The sequence below is a fragment of the Onthophagus taurus genome, chromosome 7 (assembly GCF_036711975.1).
Source record: "Onthophagus taurus isolate NC chromosome 7, IU_Otau_3.0, whole genome shotgun sequence".
Lineage (NCBI taxonomy): Eukaryota > Metazoa > Arthropoda > Insecta > Coleoptera > Scarabaeidae > Onthophagus > Onthophagus taurus.
The window spans coordinates 35,626,292-35,648,675 of record NC_091972.1 but is presented as its reverse complement, the minus strand read 5'-3'; the positions used below and the strand labels follow the sequence as shown (position 1 = coordinate 35,648,675).

Here is a 22,384-nt window from a genome sequence, read left to right as displayed (position 1 = left end):
ACCTATAACACTAGATATGGAGAAAAACTACTACCAACTGACTCTTATTTCGCCGATAGCAATCCTCCCGACAAAAACAGTTTGTACAACAGCGAATATCTTTATCCTCCCGTTAATTTATCGGCCAGATAGTTATCAGGATAGTTATCCATATAAATATACAGGAAATAGTTAAAACAACAAAGTACATCATTTAACTTACCTGTTTTATTAATAAATAAAAATGTACGTGATTAAGGATTAAATGTTAAAAATAAAAATTTAAAAATTTATTAAAAAATTATTTCATACCTTAAAATTATGGAACGACGATCTTTTTTCTTAAATCTAAAATCACATCGATTTATTATTAATTTCCAACCAAAATCAAAATATTCGTTATGGTTTCCTCTAAAGCCTGCATAGAGTATTCTTTTGCCAAATGTAAAAATGTCTTCAATAATTCAATCAATTCTTCGCGTGGTATGATTCCTCTAAATTCCCCAGCACATTGACAATGTTTTATCAAATTTTCCAATTTAATCTGGGTGCACTTTTTGCATTGCAAATCTTGTAGATTATAAGCGAGTAATTTTCTGGTTACAATATCAAGCAGTAAATTTTCTATTTCCATGTTATCATAAGCTGTGTTACATAAAGGGCACAACCAAGACGATTCCGTTCTGTGGGGATCTCTACCCAAGTCGACATCGCGACAATGATTACAAGCTTTACATATAAGTTGTGGAATTACGTAAGAAACAGTTGGGTCGGACCAAGTTGCTTTCTCGGAAAATTCACCAACACCTAATATTAATAAATAATGATTAATTATTATTAAGTTATATTTAGAAAACATTATCCGTAATATACCAATTAATCGTAGTAAATTACTTCGAAGAACTTGAACGGTTTCTTGCACAGCTGGATCTAATGATAATACGTGACATATGGATTTTATTAATTCTAGAGCTGGGTTTTGCCCATTTTTAGTTTGAACTTGTACTCGATCTCTTACTTTTTCTGTGATTCTAAACATTAAAACAAAAACAAAATTTATAATAATACAAATTTCAAAACAAATTTTATGTTAGAAGATATAGCTGAAATGGTTGATTTGAAAAGAGTACATTTTCTGATCCCTTCTGATTCAACACAGAAGCTGAACAAAAAGCCGGGTGCCTGTGGTTTGGAAGTCAAATGCTTTCCGTAAAGTTTTCCCTTTTTGGAAACTAGTGAAGTGATGACCAATACTTCATACCTAAAGTCGAATTAAAAAACAAGAAGGTCCCAGGCCTAGACAATGTGCAAACAAACTTATAAAGTAGTACGAATGGCAACATATGGCGTATTAGCTTTTGCATATACGACATCGCAAAGAATGGCAGGCCAGCATCATAATACTACTTTTCAAAAAAGGTAATAAACAAGACCCGAAGAAGTATCGTAATATAGTAGTACTCAACTCAGTGCTGTTTTCAAACTGCTAAAGAACATTATAACTACCGACCTGAGTGATTTAATTCACAGAACAACAGTGCTTCAAAAGCAACACATCCATTATTAACGCAATCTTTATTTTACGCCACATAATTGAAAAGGCCATAGAATTTGATAAACCAGCCTTTCTCCGTTTTGTCAACCACACACAAGTGTCTGACAAAAATCAGTAGATCCCAAAATAATAAAATTAATATCAGACATGTATAGTAACAAATATACCAAATTTAATTTAGATGATAAACTAACAGAGGAAATTTAGGTTGTATCAGGAATCAGCTAAGGAAACACCCTAAGCTCTTCATTGTTTAATCACATTATGGACAAATTCACTGAAAATGTTAAACAAACAACAGGAGGATATACCTCACGGGCTGAAAAGATAAAATATTGTGCTACGCATGCGTCATCTACGTACTCGCCGCCGGCAGAAAAGATGATCAGTAGCGCCTATTTCACAATTTCTACCAGACAGCCAATCACTATAACAGGGAAATATCAATACAAAAAACAAAATCAATGACTATCATCAAAGTCCTATACGTTTTAAGCCCACAGTAAAGACCAGACTAGTAACTATCTCACCAGACTAATAGAAATATCATGAACGAAGTGCGCACACAATCGAATAAACCGCAATATTCGAATAGCTGGATGCTTACAGGACATAACATGGCAAATAAAGCTATAATCACTGACAGTAAAACACGTATTTATAAAACAGCAGTAAATTCTATCATGACATATGCGGTTGAGACAAGGATAGACACAATCACGACGAAGCAAATTTTGAGAACGGCTAAGATGCCAAAGGTAATGTTGGTAGTGAGGGTCACTATTCACGACAGAATAAAGAGTGGCAAAATACGGCAGACATGCGAGATACAAGATTGAGATAGCATGAGCGAAAGATTAGCAAAGATCGCTAAAGTGAGCAACGCATAGTGCTCACTATGCGATATATAGTACTGCTAAAAGCACTATCACAAATATCAAGAAGATTTGTTTTCATCGCTGCTTGCCATTATCAACAAAACTTTTACAACACTTTGCTATTTTCTTAAACGAAAGATCACTGAGGTGTCTCAAGAAGAACTAAATATGACAATATATTCTTTTATACTGACTGTTTGGCAGAACAAGGTTGTAATTTGTAATACATAAAGAAGTGGAGTTATTAAAAAACACTTTTTCCCAGAAAGTGATTGTTTTTTAACAATGAGAACCTCTTTTGCCAAAAAAGCTTTAACAGGTAAACAAGCGAGTTCATAAAACTTTTTCCAAGAATGTTATTGTTTGTTGTATTTAAAAAATAATAATATTGATTTCAGTGAATTTAATGTTTAAAAAATGCCAAAAAATCTGATTTTGTTGAGTTGTTTTAGGCCGTATCAAAATAACGGAGGATTCGATTAATATCATCAATACCTCAAAATGTTCATCTGGATCTTTACTTTCATGTCCATATAGCTACAGACATGAGGATATTTTATGATATAATAAAATGTTCAATCATCAAGGCATTGAATAATAAAAATGTCTTCAAGTGATCTATCAAGTGTGTTGTTTATGCTCAGATAACAGCTTTTGGCATTAAAAAATATTGATAATGAAAAATTTACTTCAATCTTTACTTCTATGCTCTATGTTATGTTGTGTTAATTTATTCTTTAAAGAAAAAATTATCGTTTTTCATGAAATAAAGTGAAAAACAAACAAATTCATATCATTTAAAGTTATCTTGTTGAACGCGTATCTGGCTACCTCCCACTCCCAACTGTGCCCCAATTGCTATATTCATAGATTTACTGCTTACACTATTAGCAATGTTGATATTAGATACTAAAGTGTTAATGATGATGCTTCTATTAAGAACAAATTAGTGAAAGTGCAAAACTGTTGGCAAATTAATATGGAGTAGGTGGTACATCAACAATTTCTGATATAAAAAATAGTAAAGAGAAACTGAAAAGGTATGTTTATGAAACATTTTGTTCATTTTGTCCGACCAAGTTAATAATTTTAACTTAACTATTGCCAATTTTGTCAATATGATGGTTTGTTTTCTATTCTAATGATTATAAAATATTAAAAATTTTATTACCTGAATAAATTTTGACTAATTTCTCCAGAAATAATCTCCTTGGCAAATTCTACAACACTGTCATAAGCCGCCAACCCTAAACTGGGTTGACTCAACGCAATAGAATGACGATTAATTTCAATTTGACTGAGTTTCATGTGAATAGCATTGATATAACCAGCTATAACAGTATTAAAACTGTTTCGACATCCACCGACCTCTGGAAGTTGTTCTGCTATATTCCAATTCATAACAACAACAGGCTAAGAAACAAAACATTAAAAATAATTATTTATCACAATATATAACTTACCCCAGTGTTTTGTTCTTCGTTTTCTTCTTCTTCATTATTAACTTCGATGTGTTCTTCATCTGGAAGCTTACCTTGAATCCCTGCGTAATTCGCAGGATCTAACCAGATGAGTTGTTCCCAACATTGTCTTTAAAAATCAATTAAATTTTCATTTTAAATCTTTTAAATAAATATTAAATGATCGAACCTGTAAGAAATTTCCAACGAATGAAACAGTTCCTTATTTCTTATTGAATTCACGACAAATTCGATGTTAGCAACAGCATCACCAACAGTTCTCTTTCGTGTGGATACGATGATTTTATTAAAATTTGCATAAATAATCGTCGATCCCAATCGTTTAAATTCAGCCACCAACTGCATAAATAATTTTTTCATTAAATTTTGGAGATTTCTAAGAAGTGCTGGATCGTATAAAAGCGATTTTGGTGACCTTAACCACCTAAGAGATAAAAATAGATTAAAAAATGGATTAATACCAACAAAATTTACTCACCTATAGAAATGTATAACTTGAAAATCAGCAAAAACATTTCTATGCATAGAAATGTCTCTCATCCAAGTACTAGCCATTGTTCGTAAAATTTTAAAAGCTTCAGCACATCGTGCGGTTTCATCATAAACCGTAACGCTAGTCCCAGAAATCATATCATCAATAGAGGTTGTTGTGGCAGCATCAAAAGCGGTCGCAGTACTGGTTCCTTCAATATCAGTAACATGATGTGCTTGCAAAAGCGTACAAATAGCCAAACTGTCGATATCTAATTCAACGCTCGACATTGAATACCAACCGGGATTATTACAAACTTCACTTGATCCTTCTTGATTTTCAGCTAATAATCGAGCATCACATTCTTGACTACCACCTAAATCGGGGCGATCACTTGGTGAACACCATAAAAGATGATTATGTTTCATTAGATGTCTTCCAAAGAAAAGATCTGCGCCGAAAATTGCTGTATCCGCGGACATATTACCCAGAGGAAGATGAAAATAACGACATTGTTCGGTCATCAACTCAAGAACTCTTTCGCTATTTAAATAATGTTTAATGAACGTTTTTGCGCCGACCGTTTGCCAATTTAATTTATTATATAAATCATCGATATCTTTTACGTGAATTTGAGCAACAGGAAAATCGGTACAACCTGGAATGTGGTTTATTAAATTATGAACATCATCGCACGATTGAACGGCTAATAAAGTCGGTCCCATTTTCGCTTCTTTATAAGCTAATAAAGCTTTTTGAATCTGTTTGTAAACTTGATTAATATCAACCTCAATTTTAATTTCAAAATTAATATTTGTTGGTGGTAATAAATCTTCTTCGACGTTTCTCTCAAGTTTTGACGATCTTTCCGTTTGATATAAACTGCTCAAATTTGGTAATAAATTCGTTTTGACGGTATCAACTACGAAAATGAAGGCTTTTTTTAACGGCGATAAAAATAATGCTAAAATTTGTTTTGGTCCAGAACTAGCGCGATGTTGATAGAAATAAATGTGTTTTAATGAGTTTTTTGGTAGATATGGTTGTTTCGCTATGCTTATTAATTCGAGCTCGTTTAAATTGAATGATTCTAAGTTTTGTTTTCCTGGGAGAACTTTACAAACGCAACCTAGTTGTAGAAGTACTCGGTATAATGGCGGTACTTGAGTTTCATAAACTCCTTCAACGTCAGCGTTTGTCAAGTCAACATACATTTTCCTACAAATAAATATCATGAATTAGGCTTCACACAAGAATAACAAATTTGTATAAACCGACAAGTTAAGAGTAATAAAATTATATACATCATATAGTATACACGTGAGTCAAATAACTTTGGCTAAAAAATATTTTAAATGTATACACTATGTAAGTACTTACATAAAGTAAGGAATAAATTCGATTAAAATTCGGGGATTACTCTTCCAGAAAAATGTTGGACATCTGTTATTTTTTTTAAGCGCATTTTTTGAGAAATATTTAAAATGTACGGGGTGTATCAAAATTGAGATACAACCTGGATGTTCAAAAAAATACAACTATTTTATTTCAGATAAAATATAACATGGTTTTATCTTAACATTGTAATTAATAACGCACAATGATTATCTACTTAATTAAGTACTGAAACTGAACCTTTTCTTTTGCCCAATACTGACAGTTTTGTTAATTTACTAAAGCTAATACAGTATTACTGAACTGATATGGAAGCTTGTGATAAAGTTTAAATGGTTTAAACAACATTATTGGCAGAAACTTCGAAAAGTGACCTACACACATGCTAGTATTAAGTCTCTGCACATTACCATTGTTTATAGATATACATAGTTATTCAAAGAATTTAGTTCGTGGTCGTGATGCCTAGATGGCAGGGTGACTTATGTGTCGCCATTCATAAAAATTTAAATTTTACTATACGCGCCCTAACGTATTACTACGAAAAACGTAAAATAAGTTGCATATATTTTAGTATTTTTAGTATTTTAGGATGTAATGTAATCAATTGTTGAAACTATTCGTCGGTAGGTACCGATTTGTAGACGCCAAATTTTTTAAGTAGGTGTATGAACTTGTTTTATAAGAAGACTCCAACTGCGTTGAATCTTTTTAAAAAGTTTGTTTAAAAGACTATATTTAATATACTGAGTAAGGCATAGCAATTGAGACTACCTAATAATAACTCATAAAACATCGATTTTATCAAAAAAGTTTCATAAAACTTTCATCGTATAAAGGGGGAAGGTATTTTGAACGATATTCATTGCATTTTAGAAGCGCCATCAATATTTTTCATTTGTTAAGTATGCTTTTCTAAAACGGCCCTTACACGATCAATAATATTGACAATACCTTAGCATATTGACAATAATATTGACAGTGTAACATAAAAAATTTTAGTGACGGTAAATAATATTGATAGAGTATTGATCAAAATCCGGATTTTCTGATTTTCGAGCATCAATACTGAAAATTGGAGCGGATATTGATAATACATAGACCGTGTAGGGTTGACGCAAATATTTCCATCAATACTCAGTGTAATAAATTCAACATTCAAAATTACATACCTACTTTTATTTAATTATAACAATAACAAAACATGTCTAGCAACACACTGAAAAACATATGTTGTTTTAATCCTTTAAAGGGCAAATTATTTTTTTTCTTTTTAGAAACAATTTAGTTGTGGTAATGCAGGTATTTGACCTTATTGATAAGTGATCTCTATAGAAGCCACTAAGCGTTAAAGCGTTAACCCAGATGATTTGAAAACAGGTTTAATTCTTATTTTCTACATTACACTCAGTTCAGTTCAAGCTGCGCGCCTGTGAACAAGTAGTGAAAATGGCCGTCCCATTAACTGACATTGTTGACGTTCAAGACGATGAAGATACTGTTGGTTCATCCAGTTCATTCAGTTGGTCTTGTAGGACATATATAAAGGTTTCACAGGTTTTTATTACAGCTTTGCTGATAGTTGCATTATAACAGAAAACTTCAAGTCTTCAAAATTTCTTTCTGTGGCCAAGTACCTCAGGGTTAAGGCTAGTCTTTTCAAAAATGGTTCAACCATCTGTAACAGTTTGTTAAAGGAACTTTCATCCATTCAAAAGTAGTTCTTGAAATCATCAACATCGCAGAGGTTGATTTCTATCAACAGTACTAGATAAGAATATTCATCTCTCTTCTTCAACCATTCTTTCATCCAGTGTTTGCGTTTCACTCGAAGAGTAGTTCCAAGCGCCAAAATAATAGCTACGCAAGCTTTTGTACGATTATCCTTATTTGGAAAGGAAAAACCGGAAAATAACCGAGTAAAACTACGTAGATTCGCTCTGTTCGTGGTAAAAAGGTAACTTATTGAGCAAACTTATTGACAAAATTATTGACAATAATATTGATCAGGGAAGGTAGTGAAGTATTGAAACTGGTTACCACGAGGATTGATGGTTGTATCAATAACACTAATACTAATCAATAATACTGACATTGTCAATACTATTGATCGTGTAAGGGCCGCTAAAGGGTACATGTTTTTTGATAAGCATGTTTTTCGAAAAAAGGGCCAATTGAAAAGTTACCTATAATCCCACACAATATATTAACTGCCCAACGTCGTTAGTAATTCATTTCACGTAACCAATAAGAATTTTCTAGTAACCAATAAAGCATACTTGCATCCAATGACAAAATGAAATTGGCTTTTGGATATCATTCCTGAAGCTCTTGATGCAAACAGCGTACTGGTGAAATATATGGCAATGTAAAAATCTAAGTACACTGTGTTGGGATACAGCAGAGTCATAAAAATTACGCGAGAAGAAATATGTGTATTATTACGAACAACAGCTTAAACATTGAATTTCTTGTAGCGCCTTCTTCTCTATTGCAGATCTTACACAAAATAGGATGTGTCTGTCTAGAAATCTTTGTTCGAATAAATTTTGGGCAAGATTAATATCTCTGACTGCTCCATAAACAAAAGTCATTTTAGTTTTTTCAGCAATCGTGTTCCTTTCCATGCATAATTAAAATAAGCAATAAAGTTACTATTTTACAACATAAGTAATTTGTAATTTGCAATTATAAGTAGTTAGCAGGATTTGTTATGTTTTTTGTTATTATGTATTCATGATTTTCATTATGTTCAGACAACACAATAAAGTCACCTTAAAAAAGTTCATTAATATACAGGCTGTTTCGAAATTAATGCGAAAGATTTGAAGGAGTGATTTTTCAGCAAAAATCGAGTTACCGAGTTACAATACTCTAAAGTTAGGGGAAAAAATTGTTTTTATTTAATAAATCCACTATGGAGGAATTTAGAAGTTTGAAATTTGGCAGGTAACTGTTGTTAATAAAATGACATTTTTTGACGATTTTTATAACCCGAAAATGTTAATACAAGAGGCTGAAAAAATCAACCCCATAATACTTTGCATTAGAACTTTTTAATACGTCTACATTTTTCTATTTAAAAACTTGATTTAAATAGTGGGATTCACTATTTTTTGTCTCTTGACATTTTCTCCTAAAATTAGCTTTGTTCGTTGGGACTGCACTACTCTGCACGACATGGCACTCGTATGACGTCATAGTGCAATGAAGTGTAAGTCAGTGCAATGTCATGTCAACTTAGTGCAGGTCAGAAAAGTGTATAAACCGTGGTCCCAACGAACAGATTTTTATAAAAAAAGTGTATAATATTTTAAATGGACGAACAGGAGATTGTCAGCGAAATACTCGTGGAAAATGAAATTATCGCAGAATGTTTTTTTAGTATTCATCAATTATCATTATTATTTTTTATTTTTTTCAATTATTAGCGAAATATATTTTCTATACCAAACTACTAACCCTTATTAGTTCTTTCAAAAGTACTACTTAACGTATAAAGAAATCACATGCTAAATTGCACCAAAATTGATAAGCAGTACTTGCAAAAAAAAATTTGGGGTGGTGAGGGTAGTTAACCCCAGCCACCCCTAAATGAGAAGAAACACATAATATTTTTAAACGTAGTGTATTTAATGCCGCCAAAATCGACAGGGTAGTTTTTAAATTATTCCAAAAAAGTAGGGGTAGTTTTCTACTGCCTCTACTGGGATTGAATATACTGTGTTCTCTAATACAACAAATATTAATTATTATAAGGTTTTATTTCTTAATATTTAATATTAATATTAATTATTACAAAACACGTTTTCAAATATTCCGCCATTTTAGTTACACTGCACTTATTGAACTTAATCGAAAGCAGGTGCAACAAAATCTGCACTAACTTGCACCAACTGCACTAAATTGCACTGCACCTGGCCCAACGAACAGTATGAGTGCACCTGCACTAAACTGCACTATCCCCAACGAACACACAACATCTGCACTAAACTGCATAGTGCAAGTGAGTGCAAGTAGTGCAGTCCCAACGAACAAAGCTATTGTTAGTTTGATCACAAACAAATAAAATAATATACAGGGTCAAGTGAATTAATTCAGAGATTGGTTATTATTAGTCAAAGAAATTAAGTTGTAAAATGTCAAGAGATAAGAAATTTGCAGATTTTTTTCTTAATTTTAGAGGGCTATAAGTTGGAGGAGAAGGGGTTTTGAACAAAAAGTTATATGCAAGACACCCCGTAATTTTCGCTGAAAAATCATCCCTTGAAGTCTTTCACATCAATTTAGAAACACTCGTTTAATAAAATCAGAAATACATACTTCGTTTTTATTTATTTAATTGATTCTAATTAATATTTTTTAATTTTCGTATTTGTATTTTAACCAAAGAATTCTCAACGACGAAATAATAAAGAACGAATTTGTATACGTGAAGTCGTTTATCCAAACTCGAGTAGTTGCAAAAAAACTTTGTTTATACTACCTACTCGTTTAATATGTGGACGCTCGGCGCAACCACGTCTGGAATTAAGTCTGCAATAGGACGAACAAAAATCAAAACTCACCGTTTGTAGTTCTACTACAATTTAAATCGAAAATAATTATTTGAAGGACAGACATTTTTTTAAATATTTAGATGTAATGTTTAATGTAATTAAATATTTTATATGTTAAACAATTTCGTGTTCAATCACATAAATTCAATTAATCTTTTATTCTGAGTTCTTTTACAACTCGACCGGTTGGATAACTAGGTATATCTATTATCTATAAACAAGGACATTACTCTTAAAGAGATTGTTAACATCCACCACTTTGAAAGTATAATTTTCTACTACTTTTGTATTACTTTGCACTTAGGTACTATTAAAAACTAACTTACTTTCCAAATTCTTGATAGGTTTCTTCAGGTACAGTGTACATATACAAATTATAACTTGGTCTAGATCTTGGTAGAGTGCGATTACATTTCTTGAAAATTGCACCTTCATCAGCACATTTGGGAACTCGTAAGTTAGCATAAAATATTCTAGGGACGAGTAGCTTAACCATGTGCAATTCGTTTTCAACCTATAAGATAAAGTAAAGGTTCACATTAATAGTAAGTTTTCAATTTTATGAAAAATTTACTAAATTGAAACTTACAAGTGCCCACAATTTATATTCCCCTGGAGTTGAAGTCGAAGCAATTTGAATAATTTGCCATGGGCACATAACCAGCGTCCGTTGAGCTTTATGTAAAAACGAACCCAATATATTCTGCGACGTTCTCACCACACTGTGTTTTTGTCGCTTCGTTTTTTGAACCCCATTATTTTTCTGATAAATCTGATACCTCCACTTTCTTTTTTGAAATTGCAACCATTCCATTTGTTCTTCCTGTAGAATAAAAACCACATAAAAACACAACAGTACAATTTCGTGAAAAAATTACTCTTGTTGTTCCTATAGGTGGCGGATTCCCAAGAACTTCTTTCCAACTTTTCGATAAATCAACATCTTCAAACTCATTCTCAGGTCTTCGTTTTCGTTTCTTTACAGTCGCCACAGGTCTTTTAAATGTAGATGATAAAGAAGAAGAAGCTGTATCTTCGATATCTACTGACATTGAAGTGTTTTGGGGTTTTGGACAAATTTGAAACATATCATCTATACGTCTTTGTTTGTGGGTATCGTTTCGTTCTAATACTTGTTTATGAAGCCAATCTGGGTGACGAATTCTTGGAACTGGATTTGAAATCTATTTCAAACATTAAAATGAAGAAATTTTGTTTCTTATAAGTTAACTTACACCTTGCATTGCGGCTGGAATTGTAATAATTTTTTGTATGGTACCTCCCAATCTTTCTATATAATAATCCCAATCTAGAACATCCCTTATATTAATATCAGAAAGTGAATTATCTTTTAACCATTTTCTTAAAAAATGTTTTTGAACAGCCGCTTCAGTTTGGAATATAGCTAAGGGAATTGCTCTAAAAAATAATCATTAAATATCAAAAAAAAAGAAATTTAAAATTAATTAAAAAGATATTTTACCTTTCTGTGACTGGTGCACCTTCAGGTTTCCTCGAAATAACATATTTACACGCTAATCCAGCATCTTTAACCATTTGATCACCTAAAAACTCAGCCAGTCGTTTCGCGGTGCTTATCGAAGTACTTTTTTGAGCACCATACTCCTCCAATTTCTTCGACATCGACCTATTTTCCGAAATTAAATCGAACAATTCAGAATCAGGCATGTGTTTACCATGCGAATATAAAACATCCAACCAATAATTTGCTATTTGAGCTACTGAGGCGTAACAAGATTCCAAAGAATCGCCTTTTAAAAACGCCTCAAATACGGACGATTGGAAATTTTTTATTAATTGTAATTCACCTCTACGTTTTACTTCAAAACTAAAAATATATTATAAGCACTCTTATATTAAGATTTAAAGTAAAATTAAATTGTACCCTTTTAATTCGGCTAATGACCCATCGAAATTAAAGACAGCATAACGTTTTTTTAATTTTTTTCCTTCCTCTTTAGATGCGGGTAGAACCATGGCTTTGTAAGGTCCATCCACTTCAAAGAAAATTGAATTTTCACTTTTTTGAATGTACTCTAAAGTTTCAGGATTAACTAATTCGTGGTATTGGTCGTTTGTAAAGTATTCTTTAACCATAGCGTTTAAAATCGCGTTAGGGTAAGAAATACAAAATTTCTTTTTCTTTTCGTGAGTTGTAAGGATGGTGAAATTTTCGGGAAAAGATGCTGGAAGAATGCACCAAATCCCATCAGTGTCCAATTCTAAGGGACGTCCGATTTGTTCGATTATTTCTCTGGCTCTCATTATAATATGAGCTCCGGTATAACATACAATTCCTGCCATTTCCATACTGTGCCATCGTGCGCTATAAAAATTTAATAAATAATTGAAGTTTTTATGTAGTTATGATTTACCCTTTTCTCATTACGTATCCATAAAATGAATTTAAAATGCATTTATGAGCCAATTGTAATGAATCGTACAAAACTTCGCGATTTTTTGCGTATTTTATTTCAGATGCGTCCCCAGTTTTAATAGCTTTCGTAACATCTTGTTTAGCTTTTTTCGATAAGCCTTTATATTCATATCTAAGATAAAAATTAGTCATCAAACTAAAACTTTTATTTGGTTAACTCACCTTCTATCTCTGAAAGCTCTAACTGTATCAACATAAAAAGAATTTTCTTTTTGACATATTGTGGTAACTTTCTCTTCAACCCTAGTTATTTTAATTTTCTTATACGCTTTCCTACAGTACAATTGCAAACGTTTCTTCTCGTGCTCAGATTGCTCCTTTTTAGGTAGCTGATGAAAAGCTCTTTGTGGTTCTCCTGGAAATTGTGGTGGAAACTTTTCCGTCTCTAATTGTTGTTGAATTCTATGATATTCACTTCGTGAAGCAGGCACTTAAGAAAATTATTAATAAAATTTTATATTAAATTAACTTAACAAATTTACAAATTTAATTATGTCTTGAGTTTTGGAAATGGCTAACAATGCAAAAATAATAATGCAATTATTTTATTGTTATATCGCAAAATAACAAAGGAACAACCCACCCAGAACCACTAGTGTAGAAAAATCCAACACAGAATCACCATCAGTGGAAATACGCGCAAACAGTACGAGAGCAGTTTAGCACATAAACTACAAAACACTAATATAACAGACAAATGTGACGTAGAAAACTGCTGACAACAAAAGAACATTTCCAATCAAATGGCATCCCGTCAGAAACATGGGAGATTTATTTCCAACAATATACATATAATTGTTGTACTCAAGAAACATCTAAAATAGATGAATATGAAACAACACAAAATAACAATCAGTGAAGAAGAATTGGATGAAAAACTGAGGAAACAAAAGCGTTTAAAAAATAGAGGAAAGAAATTTAATGAAAAATTGTTCTTTTTATATCTTGAGTTCATCGCCAATGCCAGAAGATTGTCATGGGTGCATTATTATATTATCAAAAAGGGATAAAAGATGTGCCTAGAAAACTATAGAGAATAGAGAGAAATAATCGTTCTACGTATAACAATGAAATTGTTTATAAACAATTTGAAAAAGAAGTTAGCAGCGCGAATTGAATATAGAGAAGAGCAACAAGCATTTAGAAAAAAAATATGTCAACAACGGAAGCTTTATTTATTATCAAACAGCTAAAAGAAAAATCAATACAATTTAACAATACTTCGACAGAGTACGCCTAGCAGACATTCTGAGGATACTATTTCAGAAAGGAACCCCATCCAACATTGTAAAAGTAATCGAAATCCTAAACACAGGTAACATGACAAAGATTAAAATACGAAAACACTACTAATTCAGTATTTTACAGACTAATAGCTCTAAAACAAGTGGAAGAAGAAAAGGGATGATATCAGTACCCCGTCCAATCAACTTATAGACACAGTTGGGCAATTCTAATTTTAGTTACGAAAATAATTCAAAGAAACTAGCAAATTACTGTAAACGATGTAAACAAGTTTTTATTACTAAGCGCAACTTGACATGATTTCACCTTTCTTAAATTTAACGTCATTAATTCTGCCAAAACTATCTGATTAAGACTTTAAACAAAAAAGAACGTAGTCCTTGCTAAACTGAAAATGGTAAAGCTGTATTTGAAGCAATATATCATATAAATTTTTTAGAAATATATCCTCTAGCCTCATAAATCAAAATGTTTTTGGAACAATATCGTTAAAAAACATCATAACTTTTTACATATTAAAATATCATCCAAATAAACTGAATGGTCAAAAATGAAAGACAGTTTCAATGTGCTTTAACGGGTTGTAAATGATGATTGATAAGATGGATGTAACTTCACATTTTTAACAAGTAAGAAATTGTTGTAAACTTTTAATTAGTTTAAGTTTGGATTAGTACAATATTGTAAAACAAATATTTCTCAACGTAGAGTCTCTGAAGATGCCTATAAGGCGAAACTAGTCAGACGAAAAATAAAAATTTTACAACCAGTTAAAGTACATTGAAACTGTCTTTCATTTTTGACCATTTATTTCTTCACTGGTAACATGGATTTAATCAATTTTAACTCAAATAAATAAACTAAACCAACAATATTTCTCTCCAGAGACCAAATGGCATTCTCAAATATTAGTTAGCTTTGTAAATGGTTTCAAATGGTTTGCTTTATCAGGCTTGCAAATAATTCACTCGGTTGGACAATGTTAAACTTTAACGTGACTTCTATAATTTTCTACAACTATCGCTATTTCACAAACTTCTAATCGGTATAGTGATCAAGTTACAACTTGTTCATTAACGCGAGGATTTGCATAATAGTGTGATTAACAACTCCTACTTCGTTGCCACTTTTTGTAATATTTCTGCAGACTTCCAGCAAAGAACTATTTCTTTCAATTTTTATAATTTAGCGGTACATCTTAGCGTATAACAATTGCACCACAATAACGCACAACAACCAGAGGAAATATTCATCAGGCACGAGGACAAGAAAGATATTGGCGTGTCTTGGTTTTCAAATAAGAACAATGAATTTGCGCTGGTGTAATGTTTCGTCTGTTAACGCCTATTTGAATTGATGTTTTGTTCTCCACCTGAACAAAAATTTATGTTTCTTCGCTTATCTATTTCAGTTAGATAGAGTTAGAAGATTTGTCATCACTAGCACAAGTCAATTGTAAAGCAAGTCACTCTTCGCTTAGAAGGAATTTTATCTTAGTCGCGGGTTGATTGCCACCCTCTCCACAAATTTTAAAACTTTTTTGTTTCCTATTGCCTTTCATCTTATTACTAAAAAAGTAAGGAACGCAAAATAGCTGATAGGTTCATTGCACCAACCATATTATCATATAAGGGTTATAACTGCTTCTAGGTTCTCTAGAAAAACCTAGAAGCAGTGGTAAATTTTCTGAATAGATAATATTTGCAGGGGCTGGGGTGTGTAGTCAAAAGAACACATCTTTAGTAATACCCTTCCAAGTCCAAGAAACTTCATATTTGGATAATATGAGAAAAATCAGGTAAACATGGTGAAATCAAGTACGAACCTTTCCCTAACAAGTAAAATAGTAGACGTAGTGGTATCACACAAGAAGTTTTGCCACCTAATCTATGCTTTAACTTTTGATAATTTCTATACAACTTTGTTATTATAATGATATTATTTCTCAAAACAATTTATACATTAATTAGTTTTAATTAACAACAATAATCTACTTACTATGTTCTCCTCTCCACATCCAAGCCATGTTTCTTTGACATGAAGCATTAGGTTTATTAAAATCACAAGCAGCACACATAGTTTCATCAACCATAGCACATGGCTGCAAACGATTGGTTAAAATGATGTTTGGATACATAGCACCAACATCTAAATGATAAATTAGTGGTCTCTCCAATCTCATAGGATGTTCCTTTAAAAAATTTTAATTAAATATAATCAAAACAACGTTAATTAAAATTACTTTTAATGCGGTTAATTTTTGAGTTATTTCGCTTTCGACTTCAGCAATGTTAGTAACTTGATCTATTGGTACTCCTTCCTCAACTTCTATGGTATGTTTTAACGTCCTTGGAAGTTCAGAAATGAGTTTGTCAATGGCATCAGGAACCATGCGAAATCGACACGGAATATCCGCGCGGAATACGCCCGATTCTAACGCTTCAACGTGTCCACCAACGTAAGTTTCTTGTATTAAAACGTGTCCATCGTCGGTTAATTTATTAAAAACGCTCTCTTCTTTGTTTGGGAAAATTATATTACCTTGGAATGCTTGTACCATTAATAATGATTCACATAAAGTTCCTGAAATAGAATAAAAAATGACAAAAAAAAATAAAAAAAGAATCAAATAATTTGTTGTACCAGATCCTTTACGCAAGACTTCATCAGGTTCACATGGAATAATCGTACATAACGCAAAAATGAATGGGTGTACATATTGCATGTACAAATAATAAGTAGCCACAGCATCAGAGACTGAATAACTTGCTAAAATTTGTGGATTTGAGGCGGCTAATGGGCACATCTCTTCAGGATCTAACTCTACAGGATTATATCTAACAAAAAAAAATTAACCACTTAACTCAATTTGAAGTTAATCCTACCTTAATTTAGCTTTACAAACAGCTTTTAAACCATGTGATCCCACCGGTAAATATGAATCTCTTTTCACCCAACAAAAACAATCCATATGCATCGCAGGTCGACTCGTATACACCCCTTCCCTATCCTTAAAAAATCCAATTTCTTGCTTCATATCCATATTATAAACGGCAGCTCTATTCTCAACAAAGGGCCAATCGAAAAAATCGCCGTTATAAGTAACAAAAATGTGCGGCCGTACGTCCAAAATGTGATCGAAAAATTTTTGTAAAAGCTTAACTTCGTTATCTTCGTTGAAAATTGTAAATTTGCCCTCAAATTCCGGTCGGGGTGTAAATTCAAAGTCGTCGATATCATGCGAAACAATTTCTCTGTTCGTTATTAAATATCCTTGACCATCGATCATGTAAGAAATCATCATGATTTGATCGGTGTTCGAATCGGGGAATTTTAATGGAAGCTTTGTGGTTTCTATATCGAAAGCTAAAACGATTGGTTCAGGGCGTTCAATTAAATCCGGACGGAGTGTTATTGCCGGTTCGATAAATTGACCTTTTATTTTTATTGTATACCATGACCCACAAAATATTTTTAAATCTATTGATACCCGAATGTGGTAAGGAACGTCGTATTCCCTAAAATAAATGAATGAAACAAATAAATAGATTTTTTTTAACAATTTACCTAATATCCAGTATGCATTCTAAACGGTTCGTAGAATTTTTTGTGTGCACATCTTCATCTTGAGCTCCCAACGCGTTCGCTAATAATTCTGTATAAAATTCACTTCCGGGATCCTTTTTTCGATTTTTTCTTACAACTGATAAAATTTCTCTTCGAACTTTTATCATATCAGATTGATTTGAAAATGATAATTTTAAGTATTGTTGCTTTAATCCTATCAAGTGATTGGGCTAAAACATTAATTACAACTTTAATTTTCTCTTAGTAAAGAAACTGTAATTACACAAAAAACTATTAAAAAATATTTTATAATGGATTAAATTCAAGTTGTTGGATTATATTGTTATGCAAGAATTATTAAGTATGGAACCAGCTTAATATCTCCAAAAGTACTTGTCGAATCAACATGAAATTTGAAATATGAATGAGCTGTCAAACTTTTCTACAAGATTACTACTATTTTTTGTTTTAACAAGGTCGTCATCTTAAAGTTAGAGATTGATATCATTAAACAATTTATACAGATCTGTCAAGTACGCAACATTATTTTTTGATGTGATGAGGTTCTCCTGTAATTCTGTATCTTTGTTTTCCAAGAATTCTATCACAGAGTTAAACAGATTGTAAAACAAGTACCTCTTGATGCCAACGTACATCTCTATAAAAGAGCAATTGATCGAAATCTTTATCATTAGCAACACAAAGCTGATTAAATAATCTGTCATTTAAAGAGCTGTTTCGGATTATATTAACTACTTTGATGACATGTTACAGTAATCATTTTTAAGTGCGCTATGAAGCCTTTGTACCACCCTGTCATAGACGTGGTAGCTGATAAAATACTCTACAAGGCAATTTCTTTGTCATTACAAAACTCAGCCATCGCCCCTCTAAACCGCTTCAACACCCCCTAATTTTTTCTGTGGCCTTTACTACCCCCTGTTGGACTCTAGTGCCCATAATAGGGCGTTATCGCCATCTTTGAGAGAGACTGGTGTGGAACATAAGATAAAATATGGTTTAACTAGATGGTTTTCGGATTAAGATCTTGTTGTTACTCAACATCTTCTAAGATCTCCATCTTTTTTATAACAATAATACATGACTAACGATGCCAAATTACAAGTTTTCTGTGATAAAATGTATTGGCAAAATAGTTGTTACATTTGTGCGTGCAGTTCCTTTGTCATGTAAACATAACGTATCAAAAAAATTGTTTAGTCATTCTTCTATTTCGAAAATATATAATCATCATTCTACAATTCGTACTTTGTTAAAGCCGAAAAAGTTTGCAATTAACGAAGAATATGAATATACTCCCCGTTAGTCCTCTAGTTTTTAAAGTATATGTAGTGTAAGATACTGCGAAAATGTTAAGATTTGATACCAATCTCATGATAACAACGTAAAAATTCCAACAAACTATAAAAACAAACTTTAAAAATTCAGATCAATGTCCAGAACTGAATTCAATTTGTAGTTTCTATTACAAAGGCATAAGAGAGAAATCATCGATGATTTCTTGAACCCAATGAAATCAATTAAACGTGGTTAGGCTTGCGCAAACTAAGTTATATTTTTTTGTAAATTGATATGTATCAAAGAAAAAAAAATTATTAATCTATTGTCTTGGAAATGGAAAAATTCAACAATCAAAACAAGATGTTATATACTTTGATAAACTTTATACATCTATCCTTTAGAAAAGATTCACATGAGTAGTATTAGAACAGCTAGAAAGTGAACTTGTAATAATTTGATTGAAGATATATGTTTGAAGAATGGACATTTTGACTACAGATTTAATTCAAATAAAATTTTTCAAATTGAAAGGTAAGAATGTCGTATAGTATCCTTAGATAGCACATATCCAAATATTGTACAAGCATGGGAAAAGTATATTACGCAAATAACAAGCAAGAAAATTTTTTTAGATCCAGTAAATGTAAACTTTTCTTATAGGGATGTATATTGGGTTATTTATATTACTTATGTTAAAATTTCCGTTTATTAATTGTGGAATTAAAAATCTCAACCTTATTGAGATGCTCTGCATGCAAAATAGTTTGATGCTGCAATGAGAAAAAAAATATCTGCCTGATCATCATAAGCATAAAATAATCTCAGGTTACGGAGTTAAGGAGGTGGAAGAATAATGTTAAGAGGTTTCAGAAGTTATTTTAAGGAAAGTGAAGGATGATTTGTCAGGTATCTAGAACAATGATTAAATGAGATGGGGTTGATTATGAATGATATTGAGAGAAGATGTTGAAATGTATGAATTTGTTTTGGATGGTTATGTATAATATTGGTAACCTGGAAAGGTAAGAACAGAACTTTCTATTTATATACTTCATATTAGGACGGAACGGATAGTGATTTTGCTGAAGTGATACCCTACATTGCCACATTATTGCGATATTTGAACAAAAATGAAATTAATAAGAAAGCTGATAAGATTTATCAACTTATTTGGATCCAAGATACAAAATGAACTTATTTGATGCTGAATTAACTAACGAAGCAACTCTAAAAAGAGGATACTTTAATTAATAATTGGCGATATTTCAACAAAGATCCTTTAAGAAATGAATTTTATAGCCAATTTTGCAAGTTATTGATAAAAATTGCAACATCGAAAATTTTATCAAAACTTCCAATATTGTTTTCTCAAAAACTAAAAGCTATTTTTCAAAACGGGTTTGTTCATTGAAAAGAGGACACTTTTATTAGCACTTTGGGAAATTTTCATACTCATATTCCAAGAAATTGATTTTATACGAATTTTTAAAACTTAATCGGCGAAAATTATAAAATTCGAAAAAATTCTCGATCATTTCAAAAATAATATTTCTCAAGAACTGAAAGTGATTTTTCAAAACGGGTTTTTGCATTAAAAAGAGGATACTTTAATTAATAATCGAAAGTGATAACACCGACAGTTCTGTTAGTAGTGAATGTGATAATGAATTGCAAGCAAAGAGAAGAAAACTAGACGTAACTGCAACAAGAGATTTTATATATCGTATTGCGATTGTTACAATGACTTTGCTAAAGACAAACCTAATATAAATAAAGTTGTATTCAATGAAAAAAGTCCTATTGAGGTTGAACTTGATTATTATCTAAAGTGTCCAACACCTAAAAGAGATATTAATTCCTGTGAATGGTGGAGTACTAAGTAATAGGTTTTTAATCCGGCCAAAGCCGGATATTTGGTAACTATCTGGTATCCAGCCGGATTTTAAAAAATGGCCAGATAGGCCAGATACTGGATAGTCGCCGAATATTCGTTCCACCACTACTTCATATATACAAAAATACTAAAAGTCCACTCTGGGTTTGCTTTGTGAAAAAAATGATTCTTTTTTTTCCTGTAAAATTAGTTCTTTTTATCTGAGATTTTCATTTGACTAACTACTTTTAAAGAGCTATTATGGGATGAACATTCTCATGTGGCTATTTCATATATTAATGTATAATTTATCAAAAATGTAAGTTTAGCTCTACAAATAGCTGGTTAATAAGTTTCATTAGAAATTTTAATGACACAAAACTTTTTCTTACAATTAAAAAAAGTGTTTTAATCTACACATATAAAGGTGTATTAAAATTAAAGCGAACAAAAGCGAACGAATTTGCAAGTGTTTTGCTTGTTCTCTACAAGCCAGTTCATCCATTTGTTCTTAATTTTGTTAAAATATCATTATATGGACAGATATTTTACTTAGCGACGCTAGTATTATAGTTATTGCTGAACTTTCAACAAAAAAAGAGGGAAAAAAAGTAAAAAGTAGAGATTCTATTCCATACACCCATCTTTTATTTAATGTTTTGTACAATTTTGATTTTGGGTTCCATAAACATGGTTCCTTTCTATATAATTCTATTTAATGAAGTGTTTTCTTATTTGTCAAGAAAGGAAATGCAGTGAATTCATTCGTTTCTAAAACAACACTTACTTCCTTTGAATTATTTAAGAATAAGCTTTGGAACTTGCAGGAACACGAATTAGTTCATTCATTTCTGTTTTGTTCCCCATGCTGGTGTAAATGAATGAATTTGTTTGTTCGCTTCTGTCGGCTCTAATTCAAATACACTTTAATAAACCTACCAAATCCAAATCTTCTTTTAAACTGACTTCAATTTTAGAAATAGTTCCAGAGTACTTTTTCATTAAAAACTGAGATACCTCCTCAATAACAGGCTTTGGCACCAGAATGTAAAAATAAGGTTGAAAAGGATATGATACCTTAAACCTAGAACCATCTTCCTCCATGAAATAATAATCAACAGTTGCAATAAGATGTTTATCTTCATCTAACATTTCCGACTAAACAATTAAAATATATATACATAATAAATTAGATCTTATTGTCTTCCGAACAATATAAAAAACAGGAATTAAGAAAAACTACGTACAGCATGCATATTAAGTAGAAACCCTGTCCTTTCACATGGTTCTTTAATGCGTTTAAATCCATATTTGTTATCGATATTGTCGTTTTCAATAACTTGCTTAACTCTGTATTCTGAACTTTCCTCCCTTTAAAACAAAAAAAAATTAAATTAATTGTTTAATTTATTATATTAAATATACCTAAACCCAGGTTTTTGAACATTTTCTTTTAATTCTTGCCCTTGCCTCTCGGGCTTTTCCTTTCTATATTTTCCAGAATTTTGCAAATTCATCTCTAAAAAATCATCTGTTGCACCCTAACCTGACACAACATAACCTGACATAACCCAAATTGTATTTATTTCCCGCCATAAACACTACGTCAAAATATAGATA

General features: G+C 31.6%; 1 protein-coding gene across 1 annotated transcript; it reads right to left on the bottom strand.

Moving 5' to 3' along the window:
• Positions 1–254: 254 nt before the first annotated feature.
• LOC111423887 (DNA polymerase epsilon catalytic subunit 1) lies at positions 255–22,345 on the bottom strand. The gene is made up of 22 exons (XM_023057273.2): positions 22,190–22,345; positions 22,012–22,135; positions 21,704–21,922; positions 17,590–17,819; positions 16,908–17,540; positions 16,666–16,859; positions 16,265–16,605; positions 16,021–16,213; positions 12,940–13,207; positions 12,716–12,889; positions 12,226–12,666; positions 11,803–12,168; positions 11,555–11,738; positions 11,198–11,503; positions 10,909–11,142; positions 10,646–10,833; positions 4,372–5,583; positions 4,063–4,317; positions 3,876–4,002; positions 3,584–3,825; positions 853–1,010; positions 255–786 (listed from the first exon to the last, which is right to left on the bottom strand). Exons 1-22 carry the CDS (start codon positions 22,279–22,281, stop codon positions 350–352), a joined length of 6,618 nt encoding a protein of 2,205 aa, XP_022913041.2. The 5' UTR covers positions 22,282–22,345; the 3' UTR covers positions 255–349.
• Between the last annotated feature and the right edge of the window lie 39 nt (positions 22,346–22,384).

Coding starts and splice junctions, on each gene's coding strand:
- LOC111423887 (XM_023057273.2), bottom strand. CDS start 22,281: ATGAATTTGCAAAATTCTGGAAAATATAGAAAGGAAAAGCCCGAGAGG. Junction 16,606..16,665: donor AGTCTTGCGTAAAGGATCTG/GTACAACAAATT, acceptor ATTCTATTTCAG/GAACTTTATGTGAATCATTA. Junction 11,504..11,554: donor TTCCAGCCGCAATGCAAGGT/GTAAGTTAACTT, acceptor TGTTTGAAATAG/ATTTCAAATCCAGTTCCAAG.